Raw genomic sequence first — 22749 nt, 5'->3', positions numbered from 1 at the left:
GTCTTGTACCTCAATGTGAAAATTTAAGACTTTCCGGGTCCTATACCTTGATGTGAAATTCAAACTTTTTGGGTCCTGTACCTCAATGTGAATGTTAAGCTTTACGGGTCCTGTACCTCGATGAACATTCAAACTTAAGCTTTCCGGGTCTTGTACCACAACGAGCAACTTAAGCTTTCCGGGTCCTGTACCTCGATGGACAACTTAAACTTTCCGGGTCCTGTACCTCGACATGAATTTTATGCTTTTCGGGTCCTCTACCTTGATGAGCATTCAAAACCAAGCTTTCCGGGTCCTGTACCTCGAAGTGTAATATAAGCTTTCCAGGTCCCGTACCTTGAAGTGCAATCTAAGCTTTTCGGGTCCTGTACCTCGACGTGCAATCTAAGCTTTCCGGGTCCTGTACCTCGATGAACATGCAAAACCAAGCATTCCGGGTCCAATACCTCGAAGGGCAATCTAAACTTTTCGGGTCTTGTACCTCGATGTGAAATTTAAACTTTCTGGGTCCTGTACCTCGATGTGTAATTCAAACTTTTCGGGTCGTGTACCTCGACGTGAACTTTAAGATTTTCGTGTCCTGTACCTTGATCTGAAAATTTAAACTTTTTGGGTCTTGTACCTCGATGTGTAATTTAAACTTTATGGGTCTTGTACCTTGACATGAATTTTAAACTTTTGGGGTCATGTACTTCCATGAGGATTCAAAATCAAGTTTTCCGGGTCCTCTACCTCGATGTGAAAATTTAAACTTCCCAGGTCATATACATCGATGTGAAATTCAAATTTTCCGGGTCCTCTGCCTCGACGTGAATTTTACGCTTTACGGGTCCTATACCTCGATGAGCATTCAAAACCAAGCTTTCTGACTCCTGTACCTCGAAGTGTAATCCAAGCTTTCCGAGTCTTGTACCTCAACGTGAAATATATGTTTTTCGGGTCCTGTACCTTGATGAGCATTCAAAACTAAGCTTTCCAGGTCCTATACCTCGAAGTCTACCTTTCCAAGTACACCAACCCGCGTCTTTGGGTTCACCTTTTCACTCCAAATTCTGGCACTACACCAACCTGCGTCTTTGGTGTCACCTTTTCAACAAAAATTCTTGCAGTACACCAACCTGCGTCTTTGGTTTTAACTTGTCACTCAAGTTCTGGCAGTACACCAACCTGTGTTCTTGGCTTTGACCCTTATGTCTCCAAATTCTGGCAGTACACCAACCTTCATCTTTGGTTTCAGTTTTTCAACCCATGTTCTGGCAGTATACCAACTTGCGTTCTTGGCTTGTACCCTTATGTCTCCAAATTATGGCAGTACACCAACCTGCGTCTTTGGTTTCACCTTTTTACTCTAAATTCTGGCATTACACTAACCTGGGTCTTTGGTTTCACCTTTTCAACCCAAATTCTGGTAGTATACCAACCTGCATCTTTGGTTTTAACTTGTCATTCCAAATTCTGGCAGTACACTAACCTGCGTCTTTGGTTTCAACTTTTCAACCCAAGTTCTGACAGTACACCAACCTGCGTTCTTGGCTTTTACCCTTGTTTCTCCAAATTCTGGCAGTATACCAACATGCGTCTTTGGTTTCACCTTTTCACCCCAAATTCTAGCAGTACACCAGCCTGCGTCTTTGGTTTTAACTTGTCACTCCAAGTTCTGGCAGAACACCAACCTGCATTCTTAACTTTGACCCTTATGTCTCCAAATTCTAGCAGTATACCAACCTGCATCTTTGGTTTACCTTTTCAACCCAAGTCCTAACAATACACCAACCTGCATTCTAGGTTTTCACCCTTTTACCCCAAGTTCTGAAAGTATACCTAATGGCGTCTTGGTTTCACCGTAACGTTTTATCATGCATGATAAGAGCACATTCCAATCATCTTGAAGATGACTCAAGTCAAAAAAAAGACGATAAACACTTTCAAGCAATGACATGTTGTCAAGTAAATTTTTATCGACCAGGACAAAAATTAACATTCATTTCTTTAATAGTCACTTACCATGATATCTCTCAAACCTCAATTTGATTGCTATCATGTAAGCAACAAGTTTAGAGGGACAGCTGTGAATACTTATTTTTGTCCTGCCCATAAAAGAAAAAAGATGAGAATTAATTATATTTGATTTATAAAAAAGAAAAAATAGAATAGCCATTCTTGATTCTAAAAAGATTTTCATGTTAGTATCAATTGAATAAATTTTACTTACCCAAAATAAAATCGATTTACTCTCTGAAATTGAATTTGGCAAAGTTCCAATATGGCAAACATTTTGGAGATAGATTTGATAAGGCGTCTTCAATTGGGTTTATAAAGAAAAAATTGCAAATGTTGATTTGGTTGCTAATTGTTATTGCTTGACTACTGGACTTGTTTATTTTATTTAGTTTAAGTTTGTATAGCCTACAAATGTCTATCAATAGAATATGACAATACGTTATTTATGTATCTATCTGAGAAAAGATTATGTTTACATTATATTGCATTATTCTTCCATTGGTTGTGCCTGTTTAGTAGCGATAATAGTAGGTCCTAAAGCATTTTTAATGCATTTCAAACAACAAAAATTAAGAAATAGTGGGTGACCGTTTTCTCTTTTTCTCTCTGATAATGGGGTGGTTACCTAAGTTATAGGAGAAATGGATGCTATTCTCAGTCCCTAAAAAGAGGGTAACATAAACAAATAAGAGCATATCACAACACATTAAAAAAGGGGAGAGTAACACACACAAAAAGGCAGTAAAAAAGAGAGGGTAACAAATACAAAAATGGCACAACACGTGAGAAACCAAGAGAGAACCAGAGAGAACTAGAGCAAAACGTATAGACTTTTGGCAATAAAAAGGCAAGAGCAGAGGAATCAAGGATACAAAAGGCAAGGTATATACAAAAGGGAAATCTAAAAGAGGTTGGTAATCATGTGTATCATTAGCATTTTTTTTTCTTTTAGTCTTTAACATAATACATATCATTAAGTCTGTACATCCATGGCAATATTTTTATGATATATATACTTTCAGTTCTGGTTATTATATGAAGTGAACAATTTTCATTAAGCTTTTACCCAGTTTCAAATCATTTTTATGTACCATCTTTATCCCTCCTTTCATCAACAACAAAAACAAGATAAATTAAATACATGAACACCATTGTTAACTAGTGACTGATTTTTACCAAATCCTCTTGAATCCCCAATCTATAACCAAAAAGTTTGCTTCAAACCCTTATCAAACCTTCACATAACTAATTCCAGTAACATCATCCAGAATCTCTCATCCACACCAATAAACATAAGATCAAAGATATAAGATTCCCTCAATACAAAAAAAGGAACACCTTTCATCCATCACCGCGGGCGAGAAGAAGAAGAAGAAAACGAAGAGGGTCATCGATCTACCTTACCCAGTTCATACCACATAAAGTGGATTAACCGATGTCTTGTTATATATTATTAAGGAGTGTTTTCATCAAGATGTTATACTAATTTATTTTTAGCATACCTTATTAATAAAGACCAAATGTTGATAAATAAAATTATTTCAAAGACAATATAATGGTGAAAGGATGAGATATGTGGTTTTGAGGTTTGGTGGTAGTAGTTTGAGAGTAGAGGTAAGGGTGTTGAAGAGTGTTGGTGACATGAGATTGATAATGAGAGTATGGAGGAATGATACTTAGAGTTGTTATCTTATGGTTAAGGTTGGAAAGGGCCTTGAGAAGGGATTCATATCTTGCCTCATCTTCATTTTGCAATTGTTGAAACTGCTTGTTTATGAACAAGAGAGCATCATATACACTCGTGGGAGGCATTGAGGACCAATGAAAGCACCAATTGATAGGGAACAAATTTCTCCTATCAAGGAATTAAGCTATAATTATTCTAGTCCTACGGAAAGAGATAAAACTAAAAGATAATGTTCATATTTCATTGATTCATTTGTAGATGATAACACACTATATAAAGAGAATGAAGAAAACTTAATAGGATGATGATCATACAAGTGTCATCATCTTACATGACAAGAACATTATAAAAATACTAATGTCATATTAATTTAATTAATTTTAAATAACCAACTATCATATACTATCTTATTCCTTTTCTAATGAACATTAGCACAAATACTATAATAAGATCCTATCAAGTTTCATCCCTCTTTGATTTCCTCATGGTGACTCGCTTGTCATTTGACAAATCAAAATCCTTCTAGTGTTTGGAAGGATATCAACCTGTTCATATCATCAAAGCTCAAGGTCAATACGGTGACCTTTGGGCTCATTGTGAGGTAAACAGTAGCTATGTTTTCCATTGTTTCTTCTCATAATTATTATATCGCTATTGATGTTACTTGGATCAAAATGTTCGTTTTTCATAGTTGTCTTTGCTAGTACATCTCTTTCTCGTTGTGTGGTTCTAAGGATATATCTAACCCCAGTGCAATCTATTTCAAAACCTTGGGTTCTTGTAGGTTATTTAATTGAAATTATTCTCCCATCAGAACAATGTGGTGTATACTTTTCTCACTCAAGAAGGGGTCGGATTGTGTTTGTTAAGATTTTAAAAAAATGACATTTTAAAAATGATTTTCATAGGAAATAATAAATTAAACACACTTTTTAAATTGGTTTTGTAACATTAGGGCACAACAAGTTCAAAACTTCCCTATTAATTTAAAAGAAAATAGTAAAAGATAAGGGATATAAAATCACACACTAATTAATTCTTATCTAACTAAGATTTATGTTTAGTCTTTTATCCTTGAAGGATTTTCCACTATTTCTAAAATAGATTACTAGTATTTGATACTTCTTCAGGCTTACGTAATATTCTACACCTTTCCATGTAAGTATTCTTTCACTAGCAAGTCTTTCCATGCTCTAGCTCTCAAAAGATACTTGACAAGCTCACTAAGTGAAAGGATGTGATAATTTAAGATAAAATGAGTCTATAGCTCAATATACATAAATAACACTAAAGTATATTCTATATTCTTCCAGATGTACTTCTTCTTTTCTCAATTTGTTTCTATACAAAATCAAATTACATGGTCGCTTAAGCATTAGATTGCATGCTAGAATATTCAGAATCAGTATTCTTTAGTATAAATTCTTCAAGATCATCATAAATACTTCAACGATCTTCAAAAATGTATTCGTTTAGGGCTTACATTTATTTTGAATGTTCTGTTTAGTTTATTTCGAGATAGCATGTAATGCAAGTAATTTGTTAAGTCTTGAAACTAGTTCAAAGATATATTTAGTGTGCGAGATCCACTGAATTGACATCTTTATCTTAAAGTTTTGAGATTTTATCTTTACTATTAATTTTGGTCATAAATAAGTATTGCTTGTCGTAGTATAAGTTGTTTTATATGATTTCCTTTCTATCAAGATCATTATGTACTTATCTATTATCTGGAGTGGTAGTAGACTACCAAATTTCTACTCGAATAGAGGTCTTACACAAGCATGCCACATCTCCAAAAGCAAAAGCATAAGAGTTAGCATGAAGACATTTGAAGAGGTTGAGTTAGTGCAATACATGTTAAAAGTTTTAAAGACAAAACTTGAAGACATTCCACACAAGACTTCATGAAAATAATAAATAGCTAGACTTTAAATCTTATAAACTTAGATTCTAATGTTATGATATATATATATATATATATAGGTCTAACATGAATGAGGTAGAATCTTAGGTATGCATAAACCAACTTATATTATTGATTAAACATATTAAAAATGAGTTAGATGGAGATGTTTTTAAAAATCATGAGTTATTCTATTTGGTTAATTGATTAACATCAATTATAAAGGTATAATCGAATATGATCTAATTATCTACTTTAGTAAATTATAATTGATAATGACATGTTGAAAACAAATAATAGATTACCACATAATAGAAAGTAAAAATAATTGTTTTAAAGGCTTGTAGTTTCACACAACTTATTAGATCACCTACAATGGTGCAACACATTTTTCATTCTTAAATGGGTCTCACTGATTATTTTATATTTGTTTACACATTCTAACAACTTCAACAACTCAAGCCAAAATCACTTCCAATAGTGTAACTTTATTTTCTATTCGTAAATGGACCCCACATACCTACTCCACATTTATATTTCTCTCTCTTGTAACAATTTTTCCATTTTTTAATGTTGACTCACAACTTTAAGAACGATGCTTATCTAGTTTACCATTGCGAAATAAGAACAAGAACGACTTCTCTCTAGTGGTGAACTTCGACGAAGAACATGTTTATTTAGTTATGAACGATTTTTTTGTTACCTGAGTGTTTTTAGTGACCAATGAGAGAACAAAACTTTCAATTTCATCATTGGTTTTCATTTTCAAATTCTCTAAGAGCGAGGTTTCAAGAACCAAGAGGGAAACTCGTACATTTATTCATCATCTATATTCTACAATCCTTTTTTTGCATAATCATGCCAAATGATTAGAGTTTGAGTTAATATTTTTGTTTTTCATAGTATTGTATCTCACCATATCAAGGTGCATCAACTACAACAAGAATTTATTCTTTTTCAAGAAAAAGGGATATTTGAGGAGCGTGGTATTTTCTCAAAGGAGAATAGAAATAGCATAATCAAAGCAATTATTTCTTTAAGAGTTGTGGGGCATTAACAGATTGGAGGTCAAATATTGAGATTAGGAGTGATATGGAAGTGTGATTGCATACAATAATTGATTCTACACAATGGAAAATTCTCGAATCAACCAAGATAAACTGCTCATTTTCTCTATTCATTTAACTCTTTCAATTTTGATTTATGACTCTTGCATCATTAGTGTTAAAATATTTAAATTATTTAAATTAACTAAATCATGAATGTGCTCTCATAAATAGGTATTTAAATTATTCTTGTACTATTCTTGTACTATATTTTAGTTCATCAATAACTCTTTCAACACACGGAGTGACACACTTTATGGTACAATAAATGTGCTCTCATAAACAAATCCAACGGAGACCTAAGTGTTAAAGTTACTAGAGTCTGCAACTCTTCCTTCTTGGGTAAACTTGCATGGAGTCTTCTACACAACCATAACAAGCTTTGATTGCTTTCTGCAAAATATATTTGCAATACGAATGTCCTTAATGGCCCCAAGAAAAATGACTTATGTACTTGGAAAATCCGCACGGAAGGCATCATTATTTCTCATATGGTGACAAGGATTATTTTTGGGGAAGGTAGCCTTTCCTTACGGTATGACTCATTATTTTCGATAGTTACGAGTGATTTGAACGTTCCATTATAATCAGTGTTGTCGTCGATGATGAACTAAATTTAATAATAGATATTAACTCTTATAGGAGTAGTCAATGTAGTGTAATTTATATATATAAGTAAGGGTTGTGTAGATTTAAAGAAGGAAATGATGGTTGATGTAATTTTATTAAAATTGATGGGATGTTAGTATAATTTACCATAATATTTATCGTATAATACACATCCTGAGTTATTAAGAATAACATATCTCAAAAATAGCAAATATCATTACTATTCTTACATGAGTCTCACAACCTACCACACAATATAGGATAAGAGTGATTTGAACACCCATTTAGAATTATTGATGTTGTTTGTGATGGACTAAAAATAATGAATAGACATTGACTTCTATATTATTTGGACTTGTCTTTATAATATATCATATTTTATTTGACTTAATTACACTCATTACCATTTTTTGTTTACACTTATCTCTCATACGGAGTAGTCAGTATAATGTATGTGTATAATTAGAAAAGTTTGTGTATGTTTAAAAAATGGATGTGTGATTTGTGTAATTTCACTAAAACTTAGGGATATATGCAATTTACTATAATACTTATAGTTTAATACACATCCCTAGAAATTAAGAATACACATATCCCAATAATAACAAATATCATTCTTATTTTACTTGGGTCTCACAACCTATTTCACAAACAACCACACAATATAGTACAAGAATAATTTAAATACCCCTTAGAATTATTGATGTTGTTTGTGATGAACTAAAATTAATTAATAGACATTGACTTTTATATTATTTAGATTTCTCTTCACAATATATCATATTTTGTTTGACTTAATTACAATCGTCACTATTTTTTGTTTCAGAAATTACATTTATCTCTCTTATAGAGGCAATCAGTGTAATATATAATATATAATTATGGAGTTTATATAGGTTTAAAAAATAAATGGGTAATTTGTATAATTTTACTAAAACTCAAGTATATCATATTTTGTTTAACTTAATTACACTCGTTACTATTTTTTGTTTCAGAAATTACATTTATCTCTGTTATAGAGACAATCAATGTAATGTTTAATATATAATGAAAGAGTTTATATAGGTTTATAAAATAAATGAGTAATTTATATAATTTTACTAAAACTCAATTACGAACGGGACTGACTTTTATCAAATTGAGGGTTAAAGTGAGGTAAAGTTCGGAATTTAAGTAAAAGGGCCCATGTAAGGAACAAAAATGACAGTTTAGTAAATAATAATAATAAAACATCAAAGTTCTACCTTCCTCAAGTCCTTTCGCAACAAATAGCTTGAGAAAGAATAGCCACCAGTATATTAAAAATAGTGGGTTATAAAATATACATAAATATACCATCTAGTTTTGTTGGATACTAGCAGATAGTATTCACTGTATTTTACAACTTTTAATATTATTATTTCTTATTTTTGTACTATTATAAATAGAACACCACAATAGAGAAATATTGGTACCTTATTATGTTTATAATGACTTGTTAACTTTTAAAAGTATAAGTCTTTTTTTTTAATTTAAGATTTATGTTATCTTAATCTTATATCTCTTATCATAGTGGTCACATGTTTATAATTTCTAAATACACCCCATATAAAAAGATTTAATATTTATATATTACTCTAAATTTTTTTATATTATATTTATACATTTTATATATTAATCAATATTGATTCCTAAACATGGTATATTTTACTGACCAGGAAAAAAACTTTACACTAAACATGGTATTTTCATGGTATATTTTCCCCTTCAATTAAAGTAAACATGGTATATTTTTCATGCAAATGAAATGACTACAACGCTCTCTCGTGAGAAAGGGCTTCTTTGTTTGCAAAAAACGTTTGTCATTTTCATTATTATTAAGTAGCCATATTTGTTTTCATTTTGTTTCTTGTTTTCAGCTTTTTTAAAACAAATAATATTGTTTTCCCCATTTGTTGTACAAATCTTTAGTAAATAAATAAGTGAATCATTAATACATAAATAAAAACAAAAACAAAGACAGGTTTTAACCAACCAAGCATACTCTGATTTCACAGCAACAAGGAGACAATTATATAACATAGGAGCTAGCTATTACCACATAGCCTGGATCAAATAATGGAGAATTACCATACTTATGTGGGTTGAATTGGAAAATCAATCTTTATACTGGTATGACAATTATTCTATAGTGGGATCCATTTACTTCAATTGGAATTTCATAGAATTGATGGTTAGGATGAGTAGTAAGTTTAAAAAACTTATTCTTAGAGTAAGTAAATATCTCTCATTATACTATATATACAATTAAATCAGTCAAACTGTATACTATTGTAACTATCAAAACTGATTTGTGTATAAGAAAATTTCACACTTTTCAAAATGATAAATTAAAAATTCAAGCTTTGTAACAAGTACTTGTTGTAACATGTTAACCTTTGAATCATTTTGAAAATTAAATTATACATTACAAATAATAATATTTATATTTATAAATTTATTATGATATATAATTTAATTGATATAGGATTTAATTAGTAAATTATTTTACCATACTATCATTTGATTTAATTAATGAACTATTATACCATAATATCATGTTATTTTTAAGTTGAATAATACTGACAATGTTATTAAACTCGAATTGATTAGGTAGTGAGTCAATGAGTCATTGGGGAAACTATTACGAATTGGGGAAAGTATTAGCACCCCGTTCGCTCGTAATAAAACGGTACCCTACTAATTGCATAAAATTAATACCTTTAATTTATTTAAATTAAATCGTTTAAACAAAATATTTTTTTGTTTTTTATTTGTGTCTGACGAGTACATATTGCTCCTACGAATCCCCAGATGTAATAGGGAAATCAAGACTACGTAGTTCTTTTAAAAAATTAATTTGGTTGGATTTAAAAGGTTTAATTTACTCAAAATGGAACTAATAGATGAATAATCAATATTTATTGCTTACCTTCTTCCTAGTTCGATAGATAGCAGAAGCAATACAAATGATCGCGATCGGTTTTCGACTTGAAGCAAAGAGAAAGACACAATACGAGTTGTAACCTCGCCATTATATCCCAAAAATAATTAACAATTTATTATTATCATTATTACTTTTAAAATAAAGTTTAGAAATTTGTTTGAGTTTAGTTGGAGTGAGATTAATAGACGGAGAATCAACATTGATTGTTTACCCTCTTCCAGTTCGATAGATAGCAGAAGTAATACAAGTGACCACAACTGGTTCTCGACTCGAAACAAGGAGAACGATACAATATGAGTTGTAACCCTGTTATTAATTCAAAAATAATAATAATTTCTCACAATTAATTTGCTTAAAAATTTGAATCAAATTCATACAATTAAACATATGAACTATCTTACTTTTACCAACATGCATACAATAACCAATTGATTAATGATATGCATCTAGTCCCTAATGCATTTCAATAGGCATCGTAACCTATTGATTAGAGAATTTGTTAAGCATACTTCAAATATTTAATTTTGTAACGATAAGATACTATTGTTATAAAAATTATAGCATTCAATTATATTGTTACTAGAGGAACCAATTAAATTCCTACAACTTCAATTGTATAATATACTAGCGTAATTGATGAAATAGATTTAGTATGGGCTTTAACGTCTAAAACGAAAAAAGAAAAGGCCCAAGGGGAAGCAACTTAGGTTGGGAAAAAATCTGAGGATTAGGTTTTGTATAATCAGATTGATTGTTTGGAAGAAATATGGTAAAGAAAAGGGTTCTCTTCTTCATTGAGCCACCACCCTCTCTTATTGACGGAGAAGGATATTTCTGGTCAGACATTGAGACGACTCCAGCAACGCAAGTGATGGAAGAAGTTGTGCCGTCCAGGAAGGTGACTATGCAGTCACGGACTCGGGATAGCTCGTCCATGGAAGGACGACTGCGTTCGAGATGAGTTCGGCTACCTATAGGCGTCGCCTCCACGCCCAAGGAGGTGATGTAGTCGTCAGAGATCTAGGTGTTAATGGCCGAGGAGCATTCCGTGAACACGTGTTGTGTTAAGGTGGAAATTGTGGTTCTAGGAATTTATGGAAATTCGAAGAAGATGATTGAGAAAAGAAGCAGGGATTCCTATGAGAGAAAGGATTCCGAGAATTGTGTATTGAAATTGAAAGGAGAATTGCAAGAAGATTATAATTCTGGAAAAAGTGTTGTTATTCACAAATGGTTACAGTTGCTATTTATAGCTAACTGAATTAAATGTCACGTAACAACTTTCTAAAAAAGGAAACAGTTACAAATATCCTCTAACTACCCTCTAACAATATCTTCCCTTATCAATATTCCCCCTAAAGCAAATCCTTGACCTCAAAGATTAAAAAATGGAAACTTCTTCTTCAAATCAAAGTAAAACTCCCAAGTGGCATCTTCCTTGAATTGGTGCTTCCATTTGACCAACACCTTAGTGACTGCTTTCCCTCTCCTGTTCACTGTCATCCTGTCTAAAATAGCTTTAGGTTCCTTGTCCACATTGCCTGAATCAGTTGAAACAAGGAGAGTCTTTGAAGTCACCAATGATCCCACATGTTTTTTGAGCTGAGATACATGGAACACTGGATGAATTTTGGAGTTTGCTGGAAGATCCAAAGCATAAGCCACCATGCCAACCTTGCTAATAATGGCATAAGGACCGAAGAACTTTGGTGCCAGTTTAGCATTACTCCTATTTGCAACTGAAATCTGCCTATAAGGATGAAGTTTAACATAAACCAAATCACCCACCAAGAATTGTCGATCTGATCTATGCCTATCTGCAATTTGTTTCATTCGGTCTTGTGCCCTCTTTAAATGAAATTTTAAGAGTCTCAACATCTCATCTCTTCGATTCAGGCTTCTGTCCACCAGTTCCACCTTGGATTCTCCAGGAAGATAAGGCAAATATGCAGGAGGTGGCTGATCATAAACTATCTCATAAGGTGTTGCATTAATAGTTGTATAGAAAGTGGTGTTATACCACCATTCAGCTAAGGATAACCATTTGCACCATTGTTGTGGAGTATCAGAACACATACACCGCAAATAAGTCTCTAAACATCTATTGACTACCTCAGGTTGGCCATCAGTCTGAGGATGATAGGCAGAAGAGAGTTGGAGATGAAGTCCTTGTAATGCAAACAAATCTTGCTAAAATTTGCTTATGAAGATGGGGTCTCTGTCACTCGTAATAGAATCAGGGTAACTATGAAGCTTGAACACATTGTCTAAGAATGCTTGTGCAACATTAGCAGCAGTGTAAGGATGAGATAAGGCTATGAAGTGACTAGCCTTACTGAGTTTGTCCACAACCACAAAAATAACATGTTTCCCACAAGACAAAGGCAATCCTTCAATAAAGTCCATAGTGATATGTTGTCATACATGGTCTGGAATAGGCAGTGGTTGAAGCAATCCTGGTGAGGCAGTAGTTTCATATTTGCACCTCTGGCAAGTTGGACAATTGAGAATAAATTCCCTCACATCCTTGGTCAATCCCTTCCAATAAACCACTGATTTGACTCTCTGAATTGTGGCATTTCTACCATAATGGCCACCTGTTGCAGTATTATGCAACCACTTCAAAATGTCATCCCTAAGTTGTTGATCCTTACCTATAACCAACTTCCCCTTCCTTCTAAGCTCACCATGAATCGGTTTGTAATGTATGTGGTCCCCTGAATCAGTTTGGAGCTGAGTCATTAGTCGAGATAACCCTTCATCTGTATGCCAGGATTGTTTGATTCTGTCCAGTAGTGTAGAATCAAGTTGATGAACCATCCAGGCATTGCAAGTCTCCATTCTAGAGAGGGCATCAACTACTATATTCTCATTTCCCTGCTTGTACTTAATAGCAAAATCAAACTCCATCAACTTAACCAACCATTTTTGTTGAAAGCAGTTGTAAATATCTGATCTAGCATGTATTTCAAACTGTGATGATCAGTCTTGATAACAAAGTGTCTATTTAGCAAGTAATGTTGCCACTTTTGGACAGCAAACACTACAGCCATTAACTCTTTCTCATAAGTAGAGAATGCTTGTTGTTGCACACCCAAAGCTCTACTAACATATGCTATTGGATGATGGTCTTGCATCAACACTGCCCCCAAACCAGTCCCTGAAGCATCCACCTCAACTACAAATGGCCTCGAAAAATCAAGCAAGGCAAGCACTGGAGTAGTGATCAACAAGTTCTTAAGCTGCTCAAAAGGAATCTTTGCTTCACGAGTCCAAGAGAAATTGTCCTTCTTGAGCATCTCAGTGAGTGGTTTGGCTACCCCACCATACCCCTTTACAAACCTTCTGTAGTAGCCTGCAAGGCCCAAAAATCCTCTTAACTATTTCAAGGTGCTAGGCAGTGGCCAATCCTTAACAGCAGTAATTTTAGTAGGGTCAGTTGAGACACCTTCTCTAGAAAGGAAGTGCCCCAAATACTCCACCTTCTCTACTCCAAAGTAACACTTGGACATTTTAGCAAACAAGCAGTTTTCTTCCATTATCAACAACACTCTGTAGAGGTGATCTAGATTCTCATCCAATGTCTTACTATATATCAAAATATCATCAAAAAAGACAAGAAGAAATTTTCTGACAAACTTACAAAATATTGCATTCATAAGTCCCTGAAATGTAGCAGAGGCATTTGTCAAACCAAAAGGCATCACCAAGTATTCATAATGCCCACCATGAGTCTTGAATGTTGTTTTGTGAATATCAGAGGAATCCATCCTTACTTGATGGTAGCCAGCTCGAAGGTCCAATTTAGAGAAAATTGTTGATCCATGTAACTCATACATGAGGTCCTCTATTAGAGGTATAGGAAACCTGTCTTTCACTGTGCCTTTGTTTAATTCTCTATAGTCCAGACATAACCTCCAAGAGTCATCCTTTTTGCCCACTAACACCACTGGACTAGCATAAGAACTGCAACTGTTCTGAATTATGCCAGGTGATAACATGTCCTGCACCAATTTATCAATAATGTCTTTTTGGTGTTTAGCATACCTGTAGGGCCTCTTATTTACTGGATTACTACCTTGTAGTAATGGAATTTGATGGTTGTGACCCACTCTCATAGGGGGTAAGTGAGTAGGTTCTTCAAAAAATTTGGCAAACCTATCTAGGACTTGTGCAATTTCTCTTAGAATCGGAGGTTGTTTTGCATGAGTGGTGAAGGATTGAAACAACCCTCCTTCTATGTTGCAAACCTACAACATGGACAAATGAATTCTTTCAGACCAAATTCTCTCCAATTGTTGGTTCTTAATGGTTTTTATTCCACCAGCAGAATACCCTCTTAGGACATGCCTCTTTCCATGAACCTTGAAATCCATATTTAACTTGTCAAAATTCCAGGTAATGTCTCCTAGAGTTACTAACCACTCGATTCCCAAAACTACATCGCAACATCCCAATGGAATTAACATCATATCATATGTGAAGGTGGTATGCTGAATAGTCTAAGAAAAATTCCTCACAATTACCGAAATCTTCAATTTATTACCATCGGCCACAATGACCATGAGTGAATCTAACTCCTCAATCTTGCAACCAATGGTCTTTGCTCTTTGTATGTCCAAGAAGTTATGTGTACTCCCACTATCTATGAGAATGTGCAATGGGTTTTTGAGATAATGCCCTGTAACCCGCATTGTTCTGAAACTTGCCATCCCTGTTAAAGCATTGACAGATATCTGTGGTTGTCCATAATCTTTGGTCTATGGTTGTAATTCCTTGATCTCTTCTTCATCTTCACTCTGGTCCTATACCTCCATAACATGTAACTGAAGCTTCTTGTGAGACAAACTGTGTTCTGGTGTAAAGGGAGTGTCACAGAAGTAACATAGCCCATTGGCTCTTCTTTCATTCATATATGCAGGGTCAAACTCTTCCTCTGAGGTAGCTTAGCCTTAGCTGATTCCAACACAAGTTCACTGGAAAGAACAGGTTTAGCATAATTGAGAGGTTTTGGAAGAAGAGGTGACTTACTTGCTTTGGCAGAAAATTGTGTAAGAGAATTGTGATTATTAGCAAACTTGTACAGCTTCGCCAAGGCAAAAGCTTTTCTCACCGACTGTGGCTGAAACATTCTAACCATCATCTGGTCATCCTGTTTCAGACCCCCCAAGAAGCAACTCAGAGTATATTCTTCAGACAACTCCAATCTTGTAATAATGGCATCAAATTCCTCATGATAGTCAGCAACATGACCTTTTTGCCTCACGTTCATCAATTCCACCATGGGGTCATCACAAACCTCCCCAAATCTTTTTATTAACATTTGAACATATTACCCCGAACTTGGCCATGAACTTGTCCATAGTGACTTAACAAAAGCATGGTGCCATTTTAAAGCTCTTCCTTCAAAATGAATCACTGCCAACTTAACCTTGAATTCTTCCGGTGTGTTATCAATTAAATAGTAAGTTTCACACTGATAAATCCATTGCTTCACATTATCACCATTAAAACGAGGGGAGCCTATTCTTGATAAACGAGTACCACAAGAGTAGTTCGAATTGTGTCTTTTTCCCTTGCATTAGTGGCCCTTGACCGAGCAGAATCCTCTTGTCCCTCTTTATTGTTCTTAAGCAACTCCTCCATTGTCAATTTTAAAGAATCACTCAAAGATTTCTGGATAGAACACGTCAATTCTATCATCTTGGATTCAATCTTTGCTGCCATGTGACTCTCCAAACGATCTTCAACTTCACACAACGATGCTTGACTTCGAGTGGATTCTGCCATGGAAAACTGATTGTGCCGAGGACAAACCTAATCTGATACCAATTGTTAAGGTGGAAATTGTGGTTCTAGGAATTTATGGAAATTCGAAGAAGATGATTGAGAAAAGAAGCAGGGATTCCTATGAGAGAAATGATTATGAGAATTGTGTATTGAAATTGAAAGGAGAATTGCAAGAAGATTATAATTCTGGAAAAATTGTTGTTATTCACAGATGGTTACAGTTGCTATTTATAGCTAGTTGAATTAAATGTCACGTAACAACTTTCTAAAAAAGGAAACAGTTACAAATATCCTCTAACTACCCTCTAACAATATCTTCCCTTATCATGTTGGGTATCCGTGTTCCTTTGTTCCATTCTTCAGTCTCCTATGCAAGTTGGGCGAGTCTCCAGTGAAGCCATGGGAGACCCTTCCCGGTTTGGAAACTACTTCGTCAAACACAGGGTCGGTTTCGGCAGTTTAGAAGGCGTCGTTGGAAGATATTGAGAAGTAAGAGCCTTCCACTCTCATGGTGACAGTCCCCTCGTGTTGGGCAGCCGTAAGAACCTCCACCGGAGTTGACGGTAGTTTGAGGATGGTGGTTCAACTTAATATTTTTGGCTCACCAATAATTTTTCTTTTGATTCAATTATGTGTTATTTTTATTCATCCACTAAAGACATAAACGTTCATGAGTATTCAAGGTCATGGTATATGCATCAATAATATAACAGTGAATAAGAAATACGTCTCTATTTGTTAGTGATCATCATATGAAATTGATATAAAATTGCATGTGTTATTATAGGATGAATATCATTGATATATGAGACATGGTAGTGTACTATAATTAGTATGAATGCAATACACATTACTAACCTGAATTCGCTTACTGCAATAATCCTATTTCGGTAACTGCACTACAATTTTCTTCTCTGTGCGTGAGTTCCTCCTTAATTTCGGAATTGTATTTTCTGTTTTGATTGATTGGTGTTTTTTTTCGTTACTATTCCCCCTCTCCCCTTTCTGAAAACCTTCTTCTTTACTTAAAGCCAAAAAATAAACCAAAAAAACTTCTTTCCTAAAAGCTGGGTAACAACCCCCACTTTCACAAACTGGTTCCACTATTTCAGGCATTATTTCCCATTCAAAATCACTTTGTCGTTTCAATGCAAACTTTTTTTTTATTTTTTATTTTCGGATTAAATATTTATATAAATAATTATAATAGCAATCAGTTTGTGAGTATTTATAAAAATACTCATTCTTATTGCAAAAATAAATAAATAAAAACAAAACTATAATGTTAATATATGTACATGAATAGTGTGATGAGTTGATAATTAAACTTAAATGCCAAAATTCTTCACAAAATAATTCTAATAAATATATATTGGAGTCTATTTTAAATGTTGAACACTGGACCGAACAAAAATGGGTATTCACAATTGTAGATACAGTTTCTTTGACTGGGTTATTGTGGAGGATTTGTCAAGGTTGTTTACTCAACAAACAAATGATTCTTTAGGATGGGGATCATGTCCCGAACGTGTCTTATTTCCTGTCTCAAGTCAACCATATATTGACATATGATGAAAGAAAAATTTTAAAAGCAAAAAATAGAAAATGGAACATTCTATTTAGTTTGGAACATAAAATGAGACATCATGTAGGACAAGTAATCTTTATCCATATGTTTAATGATAATAAAAATAAGGAGACAATGTTCTTAATTTGAATGAATTAGAAGACGTATCACATGTGATGACTTTATATATTACACTTTTTTTTAAAACAATTATATATTAAAATTTAAGACTTTAGTTACAAAAATTTCGGTCAAGTCTATCATTCTTTTTTTTGACTGGCGCAGTCAAGTCTATCATCATTCAATAATTGAATGTCATTTTTTATTAATTAAAAAGTCTCATCATTTTTACAATACTTTTTTGGATACTTTCAGGCATATTAAGAAATATAAAAATATACTTGCAAATATTTGTATACGATTTATTAAAACCGTCATTCATTAACTAAACTAGACCATTTTGTCCCTAAGATTGATTGGGTAAATAAGAATATTTAGTAACAAATTCATTTATCATATATAAAATAAAACTCATAAAAAGACATGAATACTGAATACAACCAAAAGAAAAATCTCAAAATATATTAATAAAAAAATGAAGGTAGTATATTTTTTTCTCCCATCTTCAATATACACTAAATAATTAATAGACATTAAAAGGAATAACTAGGAGTATTTTATTCAAAATACAATACTTTCTAATTATTCCTTAATTTATGAGTACTGTTCATGAGCAACAATGAAATTCACAAAAGCGGAAAATTGCAAAACAGTGAATGCCCAAACACTGAAACAAAATGGTTCATTCAACCCTTCTAAAATCACCAAATAGCTTTTTTCATGAATCACTTTTGAAGAAACACCATAGCATGGATATGCAGAATAAATAATTCTTTTAATTCTCAAAATTGTTGTAACAAATAACCAACATTGAAACACAAACTAGGCATAAATGATGAAAAAGGGAGTGGGCAGGCATAACAAAGAAAACATACTACTAGCTCGAAAATGGCAACATAACTTAAATTTTGTTGAATGCAACAATGTCGCAGCTCTGGATATACTCGTTGGCTGGCTCAACCGTCAGACGTTCCTCAATAAGGGTGTCCACAGAAACAAGGTCATCGACAATGGTCATCATAATTTGCAGCTTCTTGATCCCATAACCAACTGCGACGAGTTTAGCTGCATCCAAAGAATTCCATTACACATGAAAAAAATTATACAAGGTAAAAAAGCTTCAGATATGTAGAAGAAAAGAAGAAGTTTTTTACGTACATGCTCCCCACAATAAGCCAGGCAACTCGATGCTGCGAACAGTCTCTTCCAGCTTCTTCATGTCTGTCTCATCGTCCCAAGGCTTAACATCGAGCAGAACAGAAGATTTGCCACCTATAAAATGCCAATTGATGAGTTTTAATCACTATCAGCAGGAAAATAAGTTATGATTGCAGTTTAACCATATAAACTAAATATTCCTATCTCCTATACTATTGGCATTTACATGGTTTATATATATTCTATATTTTTATTAATATTTAATGTATGGAAAATGCTTCACATGAACAACAAATAATAGTCGAGACTCGAGAAATCTCACTCTCTTTCTTCTTGGCAGGCTTTTTAGCAGCCTCCCTTTCCTCTGCTGCCTTCTTCTCCTCCTCTGTCTCATCGCCAAAGAGATCTAGATCATCATCATCTTCAGCAGTAGAAGCATCCTGGCATGTTCAAATAAATCCCAATAAAAATTGGTTTATGATAGAGCATTATAGCAATGACATCGTTCGATCTATGCAGCTAACCCCAACTAGGGGGCCTATGGCTTAGTTGTTGTTATAATATAAATGTTTTAATACTTGAAGCAATTAGGTCAATGTCATAGGTTACATTATTAAAACAAAATAATCTACCATTCCTCCATTTATGATGGTAACTTGGGGGTTTTTTGGAACAATGGAGTGGATAGCTTATTATGCAAACCCGTTGTTTGGATCTTGGTAAAACTTTTGAACACAGAGTAGAATGGTTTGAAGAGCAGATCCAAATCCTTGTGTGTCAATTCAACTCAAGAATTCCAAAGCAGGGTATGTCGGTTCAAGTGGAAAGGGAAACAATAAAAAAAGACATAAATGCTAATTAAACATGTTAAATATCATAATTTACAACTATATAATCCACTCCTCTCATATTTTCTCAACATACAAGTAATTCAAAACAGTATTTTCCATAACACTCTACATTAAACCACTCTATTCTATCTACTCTTTTGTAAGCCACTAAGTTCCACTCAACTTCCAGTAATTCAAATTCAATCCAATCTGCTACACATGACTGTTACGTAATTGTATCAAGTATCAAAAATCAAGCAAAAACACAAAGGTCAATGTTATACAATCCTAAAATGTGAACAATGCCTTGAATGTTGCCATCTTGGCGAAAACCAAATTGAATTGCATCAAACATTCATATGGCTACAAAATCAAGTTATATTTCTCTCAGCAAAATGGCATCAAGTACTAGATATCACAAACGTGAACCAACCAAAACGAAAAGAACATATATGCATATACCGGCTTTGCAGGTGCAGCCTCAGCTGGAGCAGCTTTGACAGTGAACCTTACCCCTTGAGCATTGCCCGGGAAGCTATAAAAAAGAGGGGGGAAATAGAATAAGATTATAAATTACCAACATGAAATAAAACCAGGATTTGACTCAAATTTGCGATCTTTGAGTACAGCTTTGGATTTTTTATTTTTCGGAAATTAGGATGATACGCAGAGAAATTTATTAGGAGACAATTCTATTCGAGCCGATGGGACAACATGTGTCAAATGGTCTATGCGTTTGGTGCAGGTACATGACAGTTATTAAAAAGTCAGACATTCTGTTTTGACCGTACAACAAATGCTATGCAAGTAAGAGCAACTTTTTGAGACATGAGAGGAGAAACAAACCTTAGAGCAAGTTGAGAAGAGACAACATTGTACCAATTAGCAGCATTGGCTGATGTGTCATTTGGTTTCTCCAAGACAGATGCAAAGACTTTGATATCATCCTTTGTGAACTGGTCCCTACAATTTCCAATCAAATTAATAAGGACAATGAATCAATCAGAGAAATCTCAAATAACAACAACGCAGTAAGTAGGTAGGGTCAGCTATATGGATCGAAAGACGCCGTAAAAAATAAAATAAATGGAAAGTGTGTTACCCAGAAATGTAGGTTTTTCCAGATAGGAAATCATCAAGGGATTTGAGGCCTGAATCTGTGTGGAGATTTGAGAAGGTAACGGCCATTTTGTGGAAAGGAAATGGATAAGAGCGGCAATAAAGTGGAGGCTGCAGCTGCACGATACTAGGGAAGGGAAAGCTTTTGTGAAGTAATGGATATTTATATTCATACTACTATCAACAAACCCTACTTCAAAGGTATATCCTCTCAATCAAATTTTATTTTCAAAAATAAAATAATATTGATATTGGTCTATCTAGTAAGATCCTACAAGCTCAATTAGTCTTATGTTAGGAAAATGTTTGATTTATACGAGGAACATTTGTTCAGCTTGACAATCGAACACTCTTAAATGAGATTAATTATTTATATATAAGGTGAAAAAATATATTTGATTATACAATAAAATCAGTATCGCTGGAAAGTCTAAGGAAGTATTTTTTCAAAGAATAAAATTATATTCTGAAGAACCACATTTATAGAAATGTTATTATTAGGATTATTATTATCAGGTATTTTAATAAAAGTTTGGAGGGAATTTGAAATTCATTAAAAGGACTTCAAAATTTGAATGAAGTATATTCCTTGCAATATATATTATAATTCATTTGTTAGAAAAGATAATAGAATCATATTTTGTATGATTTAAATATGTGTGAAGGAGAATATTATAAGCCATAATAAAGCTGGGTGAATTAAGGGAAGACTAATCCAATTTATAGAGGAAGAGTGTCCCAAAAAAAATGTTGGGCAAAATAATTAAGAAATATTTAAATACTAATATTTTGTGAATGAATATTATTCATGATAAATCAAATCGTTATGTTATTTTTCAATCCATGTACGTCATAACAATTAATACTAATGAATAAAAGGTCGATAAAAAATAATAATGAATCAAAAAAATAATTTTTCCTATATTATTAAGCAAAATTATTTTAAATTCTAAATCTGGGACTTGAGTGTAGAAGGTGGAATGACACTTAAAGTGGAGCAATTTGTAATTTCATGATGTTATTATTACAATGGGGTATTATATACTCACATTTGGAGGTGGGAATAAAAAGAGATCAAAATATTAACAAACTACTTTCCTGGAAATAACTTAGAATATTTTTTTAAAATTTGAAACAAACATGATAACATATTATTCTCGAGTTCATATTTATATAAATAATCCAATATTCCTTAAACAAACACCCATAAGATAACATCCCTACTATTGAATATTAACAATTTGGATTTGTTAGAAACCATGTAATAATCTCATCATCTTTGGTTTGAACAAATTTAGTACCATTTTATTTCAATTTTGCTTTGAGTACTTTATTTGTTCGTGGTAAGCTAGCATCTGTTTGATAATATTATCACTTGGCTTATAAGTTTTAAGCTAGTGATTAGATTATTTGACTACAAATAGGATACTTGTTAATCTTTGGAAAAGGGTTTATTTAAGAGTAATTAGTGAGTTACCCGTGCATTTGCACGGAGTATAATGTTTTGCTATATGGTTAATAACATACATATTATATATAGATTGTCTCTCTAAATATAAAAGAACTTAAATTTTTCTTATTTTGAAGAATATATATCCTTCAAAATTCAACGTCCCTCGTTGTTCAATTTGACAAAGTTCAAATATATACAATATCATAGTGTGAAATAACTTAATTTTATGATATGGAAAACCAAAAATTGGAAATAAGTTTAAAATTTGATCGGTAGTTGAATGTTTGGCCCTATTAATATTACACATATCAATAGAATCAGAATTGTTGTTTTCTTTTTCATCACCTAATATTATTAAGTTTAAAAATACTTGCATCAACAACTTAATAATTGATTGAATTGGATTGTAAATATTTTTACTTGAAATTAAACTCAAAA

The 22749-nt window shown here is 33.2% G+C and overlaps 1 protein-coding gene across 2 annotated transcripts; it reads right to left on the bottom strand.

Moving 5' to 3' along the window:
- LOC109346031 (elongation factor 1-beta 2-like) lies at window positions 18453–21013 on the bottom strand. 2 transcript variants are annotated; one of them, XM_019585379.1, is made up of 6 exons: window positions 20842–21013; window positions 20586–20711; window positions 20202–20274; window positions 19232–19349; window positions 18910–19023; window positions 18453–18816 (listed from the first exon to the last, which is right to left on the bottom strand). In XM_019585379.1, the coding sequence occupies exons 1-6, from the start codon at window positions 20925–20927 to the stop codon at window positions 18653–18655; spliced, it is 681 nt and encodes a 226-aa protein (XP_019440924.1). In that variant the 5' UTR covers window positions 20928–21013; the 3' UTR covers window positions 18453–18652. The 2 variants fall into 2 exon arrangements, with proteins under 2 accessions (XP_019440924.1, XP_019440925.1); XM_019585380.1 differs by having other exon boundaries at window positions 20586–20702; window positions 20842–21011.

The sequence above is a fragment of the Lupinus angustifolius genome, chromosome LG04, assembly GCF_001865875.1.
Source record: "Lupinus angustifolius cultivar Tanjil chromosome LG04, LupAngTanjil_v1.0, whole genome shotgun sequence".
Taxonomy (NCBI): domain Eukaryota; kingdom Viridiplantae; phylum Streptophyta; class Magnoliopsida; order Fabales; family Fabaceae; genus Lupinus; species Lupinus angustifolius.
This window is presented reverse-complemented; position numbering and strand designations above follow the sequence as displayed.